This window comes from Carlito syrichta, unplaced genomic scaffold (assembly GCF_000164805.1).
Source record: "Carlito syrichta isolate Samal-C Ts95f unplaced genomic scaffold, Tarsius_syrichta-2.0.1 Scaffold123325, whole genome shotgun sequence".
NCBI classification, from domain to species: Eukaryota; Metazoa; Chordata; class Mammalia; order Primates; family Tarsiidae; genus Carlito; species Carlito syrichta.
In genome coordinates this window covers 11,820-17,938 of record NW_007067421.1, presented here as the reverse complement: position 1 = coordinate 17,938, position 6,119 = coordinate 11,820, and the positions used below count along the sequence as shown (strand labels likewise).

The 6,119-nt window shown below is 58.6% G+C and overlaps 1 protein-coding gene across 1 annotated transcript; it reads left to right on the top strand.

The window, feature by feature from the left end:
• Positions 1-971: 971 nt before the first annotated feature.
• On the top strand, positions 972-2,618 carry PRDX5 (peroxiredoxin 5; the record flags this gene model as incomplete). The annotated part of the gene is made up of 5 exons (XM_021707658.1): positions 972-1,106; positions 1,829-1,960; positions 2,034-2,072; positions 2,212-2,273; positions 2,373-2,618. Coding segments are annotated over 5 exons (474 nt in total), but the record flags the coding sequence as incomplete, so codon positions are not given.
• Positions 2,619-6,119: the final 3,501 nt, after the last annotated feature.

Sequence of the window (6,119 nt, the reverse complement as noted above, 5' to 3'; positions counted from 1 at the left end):
CTCGAAGCCTCCCTTCGCGCGCCCCCACGTCCACCCGTGACCCCCTCCGATGGGACGCGGCTACACCGTCTGCAGGCGGTCGAGCACCACGTGTCGCGCCCCCCCACCGTTTCTGGCATCTCCTCCCCTTCCCCGGGGCCCCTTGCAGGCCTCACCACGCATCCCCGCCCTTTCGCGGTGGTCCTGGATCGCTTCCGCCCGTCTTTAACAGGGTGGTCCCTTGGGCCCCACGGTGTGTCCCCCTTCCACGACGACCTCCCCTCCTCCCGCAGCTGACTCCCACCCACCCTTCTGCTGAGCCCTGGTCCATCCCCGAAGCCATCCCAGCTCCCGGGGCTTCCCCCTGCTCTCCCAAGCCCTTCTGAGACCCCCTTCACCTTCGGCTTGGCCCTGCTCGCAGCCTCTGGGCTCACCTCGGACTCGGTCTCCCTTTTGCCTGCTCCCTCTGGCCCCGTGAACCCCTCGCTTGCTCCCAGGGAGGCTGGTGCGTCCCCTTCAAGAGATCCCCTTGATTCCACACCTCTGGGGTGGGGACTCGGATCCCCCCACCAACTTTCCACCTGCTGCCGCCTCCGTCCTCCCCTCAGCCAGGGTGGGACACGCAGACCTGGCCAGGCTCCCTCCTGCCTTGTGGTCAGGGCCTCCTCCTCACCCCTTCCCCTGCCCGCCTATCCTGCAGGCTCCTTCCTGTCCCCCAGACTTGTTACACAACCCCTTGCGACACTTGACGCCTGGGAGGCCACCTCCCTTTCTCTCTTGTTCCATGGGGCCCTGGAGCGGAGCTGGGCTGCCTTGAAACTTGGAGGATGTGGGGTAACTGGGTGGGGGGGGCGAAGAACGTCCTTGGAAACTCTGACGGCTGGAGCTTCCTGTGGGGTTTTGGCCCTGGCTCCGCGGTGACGCCACCAGGCTGTTCCCTCGGGCTCTGCTTGGCCACCTGGATCCCCTGACCTTGGAGTCCTTCCCTCTAGGTGGGAGACACCATACCCGCCGTGGAGGTGTTTGAAGGGGAGCCAGGGAACAAGGTGAACCTGGCAGAGCTGTTCAAGGGCAAGAAGGGGGTGCTGTTTGGAGTCCCTGGGGCCTTCACCCCCGGCTGTTCCAAGGTGAGGCCCTTCCCTTCTGAGCATCAGGAGTTGGGTCTTAACAGGCGGGACAGCTAACAAGCAGTTCAGTGCGATCAGAAGAGAAATGGAGGGCCCAGGGTGGTGCCTCACACCTGTAATGCCAGCACTCTGGGAGGCCACAGCTGGAGGATCCCTTGAGCTCAGGAGTTAAGAGTACAGGCTGGACAACAGCAAGGCCTCATCTCTACCAAAAAAAAAAAGCCAGGCCTGGTGGTACATACCTGTAGTTCCAGCTGTTTGGGATGCTGAGGTGGAAGGATCACCTGAGCCCAGGCCATGAGTGTGCCACTGCATTTCAGCCTTAGTCACAGAGACACCCCCACACCTGGGGGGAAAAAAAAAGAAAGAAAAGAAATAGAGGCTTCAAAAAGGCAATGCTTCTAGGAATGTTGGAGAAAAGGATATAGCAGTTAAATCCAACACTGCTTATTTATCCTGTTGAGTGACAGGCACTATGGAAGGTACTTGGAACTCGGGTAAATAAGACACGGTTATGCCCATGGGAAGTTCATGGTCTTGACTGTAGGATGTTAAGTTTGGATCTGAGCTTCTTAGTGGCCAAGGCAAAAGGAATGACACGGTTTGGACGGTTTGCCCTGACCAAAGGCGTTGAGGCAGGGCAGTGAGGAGGGCCCGGAGATGAAGGGTGGGCCAGGGAGCAGATGCAGCTAACCCTTTGCCGACCCTGTTTCCCTTCTCAGACCCACCTGCCGGGGTTTGTGGAGCAGGCGGGAGCCCTGAAGGCCAAAGGGGTCCAGGTGGTGGCATGTCTGAGTGTGAATGACGTCTTTGTGACCAGTGAGTGGGGCCGAGCCCACAAGGCGGAAGGCAAGGTGAGATAGGGGCCCCAGAGAGCCGGGCCAGGTGGGAGGTCGTCCTGGTGACCTCTGCTTTCTCCGTCCTCAGGTTCGGCTCCTGGCCGACCCCACCGGGGCCTTTGGGAAGGTGAGTGCCCCTACCACAGGGTCCTTCCCTTGCCCAGCCTTGGAAGCAGAGACTTGGCGGGTCGTGGCAGTGTGGGGCGCGGCGGGAGCCTTGGCGCCTTCTGGGCCTTCCTGACACGTCTCTCTGTCCTTCCTCGCAGGAGACAGACTTGCTACTCGATGATTCCTTGGTGTCCCTCTTTGGGAATCGGCGGCTCAAGAGGTACGAGCGGGCGGGCCCTCTGGCTTTCCCGGGGCCCTGGCTCCTGCAGCCCTCCTGTCCCCACGCCCAGCCTCCCCAACGGGCCCCTCCTCCCGGCAGGTTCTCCATGGTCCTCGAGAGCGGCGTGGTGACGGCCCTGAACGTGGAGCCGGACGGCACCGGCCTCACCTGCAGCCTGGCCCCCAGCATCCTCTCGCAGCTCTGAGGCCCCGGCCCGCAGGGGCTCCCCTGCCCTTTCTTGTCTTACCTGCCCAGTCCTGGGCAGAGGGCCCCAGCCCAGCCTCTGCTGAGGCCGCCCGATGGGAACCGTGGCCAGGTTTTGACAATAAATGCATGTGGATCGTGTTCCCCTCCTTGGTTTGAATGGCGACTCCGTCGCGCGCTGAGCATCCAGATGGTTGCGGGCCGGCGGAGAACCACGCGGACACCGGGGAGCGCAAAGGGATATATATGAGGTGGCCTGGCTTTGTGACGGGGGAGCCAGGAAAAGCCTTCTAAAAAAAGTCCTAAGGCCTTGGCCAGCTGGGCACCGTGTCTCGCGTCTGTAATCCCAGCGTGTCATTCCTGCTTCCTCGGGAGGCCGAGATGGGAGGCTCGCCTGAGCCCGGGAGGTGGAGGCTGCAGTGAGCCGTGATTGTGCCACTGCCCTCCGGCCTAGGCCACAGAGCGAGACCCTGACTCCACAAAACAAAACCAAACCTTCCTTTTGAGACACGATGAAAATCTTACCGGTGCACACGGAAAGACACGGTTGCCGGTGAGCAAGGACCGTCTAGCCAGGCAGCGTAACCAGCTGTCCGCCGACGCTGTGAGCTCCGGGGAGACAGCTGCAGGGCCCAAGGGGCCGGTGAGGGTCCCTCTCTTCCCTCCCACCCTCTCCCCGGTGGAGGCCACGGCTACCTCCCTACAGCCCTTCTCAAAGGCAGCCTCAGCTTCGTCCGCGTCCCTGTGAACAGAGGCTCGCGGGCAGACGTCAGGGCAGACTTGTGGCCCAGGGAACCCAGCAGCAGCTGTGGCCTTGCTCTGCGTGCTCACGGCTCTCTGTGCCTTGGCCAGGCTGCCACGGGCACCAAGGGGGAGGCTGGAAATGTTTTTGTTTTGTTTTGTTTTGAGTGGGAGTCTCATTCGGTCGCCCAGACTGGAGGGCAGTGGCCGCTCCCGGCCACCGCAGCCTCGACCCACTGGGTGCCGGCGAGCCTTCCGCCTCAGCCTTCTGAGCAGCTGGAATTACAGGCACACGCTACCACGACTGGCTGATTTTTGATTTGTTGTAGAGATGAGGTCTCGCCAAGTTGCCCAGGTGGGTCTCGAACCCGTGGGCTCAGGCAATCCACTCACCTCGGCCTCCCAAAGTGCTGGGATTACAGGCTGAGCCACCGAGCTCGGCTCGAGGCTGGAAATGAACGTCGACCTTGAAGTCAGTGGGATGCCAGTCCACACGCTAGACGCTGCACTTTTTTTTTTTGAGTCAGGATCTCACTCTGTTGCCCATGCTGGAGTGCACAATCATAGCTCACTGCAGCCTTGCCCTGGGCTCAGGCGATCCTACCTCAGTCTCCCGAGTAGCTGGGACTACTGGTGTACACCACCACCCCTAGCACATTTTTTCACTTTTTGTTATAGGCTAGGTCTCGCAATGTTGCTCAGGCTGGCCTCAAACTCCTGGACTCAAGCAGTCCTCCCGCTTTGGCCTCCCAAAGTCCTGGAGCTAGCCAGGTGACTCAGCCTGTAATCCTGCTCTTTGGGAGGCTGAGGTGAGTGGATTGCCTGAGCCTGCAGGTTCAAGACCCACCTGGGCAATTTGGCGAGACCTCATCTCTACAGTAAAACCAGAAAACTAGCCGGGTGTGGTAGTGCTCACCTGTAGTTCCAGCTACTTGGGAGGCTGAGGCAGAAGGATCCCCGGAGCCCAGCAGGTTGAGGCTGCGGTGGCCGGGAGTGTGCTACTGTACTCCAGTCTGGGCAGAGTGAGACTCCAACTCAAAAAAAAAAAAAAAAAAAAAAGTGCTGGAGCTGCAGGTGCACACCACAGCGCCCGGCTTCCAGATACCACCTCTAAGTCCTCTCCTCGTCTTGCACATGAAGAAACGGCTGTGGCGCTTTCCACGAGGGCATCTGTGTTCTTCAGTGTCGGCATCAGAAGATGGGCGAAAGTGGTGGAAAACAGCCCATGCCATGGCTGTGCACCGCATTCCTCCTCCCTGCAAACTCACGCTGCCCTGCAAATTCTCACAATTGGGGACACCAGCCTTGTGCCTGTCCCTCGGTCGCCTCTGTTTCCTCTCCTCCTGGACTCTTATCTGGGCTGGCTGAGGCGCAGCAGGGCCCCTGAGAGGAAGCGTCCCCTCCAAGGTCTGTCGCCAGTGGTGGGTCTCTAGGCCTGGATGAGGTGGCTTCCAGGGTGGCCCTTCCGTACAGCCTGGTGGGGGTCAAGGTGGGGCTTTGGCCTCAGTGCAGAACCAGCCCAATTTCCCCATAGGACTGATACTTACAGGTTTTTGGGTTTTGTTTTTTTAAAGCATCAACATTGACTCTCCTGGTTTTTGTTTTTTTTTAAGTCAGAGTCTTACTCTGTTGCCCAGGCTGGAGTGCAGTGGCACGATCATAGCCACTGCAGCCTTGACCTGCTGGGCTCAGGCAATCCTTCTGCCTCGGCCTTCCAAGTAGCTGGAACCACAGGCATGTGTCACCACACCTGGCTAATTTTTTGATGTAGAGACAAGGTCTTGCCAAATTGCCCAGGCTGGACTCGAACCCCAGCCCTGGCAATCCTCTTGCTTCCACCTCCCAAAGTGTTGAGATTACGGGCGTGAGCCACCATGCTCAGCAAGAGCCTTCTTCCCTGGCCATTCTCGTCTCAGGGATTGGCTTTCTATGCTGCAAGCACTGGGACCTCACCCGAAGCCCTGGTGTTTCAGTGACAAGTGGCCCTGGCTGCTGTCAGCCTACTGGGGGGGAGTGAGTGACCTTGGAGGGCCCAAGATCAAATAGCACCTGGTGAAGGAATCTGCCAGGGCTGGTCTTCAGGGTGGACGAGATAAGGGCAGGCCAGGCCCCTGCAGCCAGAACAGAGAGCCCTGGGGGCCTGGGGTTGCACCTGGCAGAGCTGAGGGTGTGGCCCTTCTGGGTTGTTGGTGACCCAAAGGTCAACATTAAAACACCCAACAAAGGAATAAAAGAACCAGCCAACACATGCCCAGATAAAACTCACTCACCTGCCCTGACTTGCCCAAGGCCAAGGGTTTTACCTAGTGGCTCTGGGCCTTCCTGGGTGAGTCCCTTTGAAGGGGAACCTAACAGACCCCTGTGCTCCTTAAGACCTAAAGTTAAGACGCTGGCACAAAATTAATAGGAGCAGACAGGCAGGGTGCAGTGACTCAAGCCTGTAATCCCAGCACTTTGGGAGGCTGAAGTGAAAGGACTGCCTGAGCTCACGGGTTCAAGACCAGCCTGGACAACGTGGCGAGACCTCGTCTCTACAATACATCAAGAAATTAGCCAGGCATGGTGGCGTGCGCCTGTGGTTCCAGCTACTTGGAAGGCTGAGGCCGGAGGATTGCCTAAGCCCAGCAGGTCAAGACTATGGTGACTGTGAGTGTGCCACTGCACTCTGGCCTGGGTGACAGAGTAAGACTCAAACTCAAAAAAAAAATGAGTAAAGAGTTCACTTTGGCCAAGTTTGAGGATCGCAACCTCAGAGCACAGATCCAAGTCGCCCCGAACAGACACTCTGATCAGCAGCAATGACAACTGGGTTTGGAAAGGAAGAGACAGTTCCTGAGTTGTTTACCAATAATTTTTATTGAAATATCATAAGAAGCCATTGATTGGCTGTATGTTGTTCTT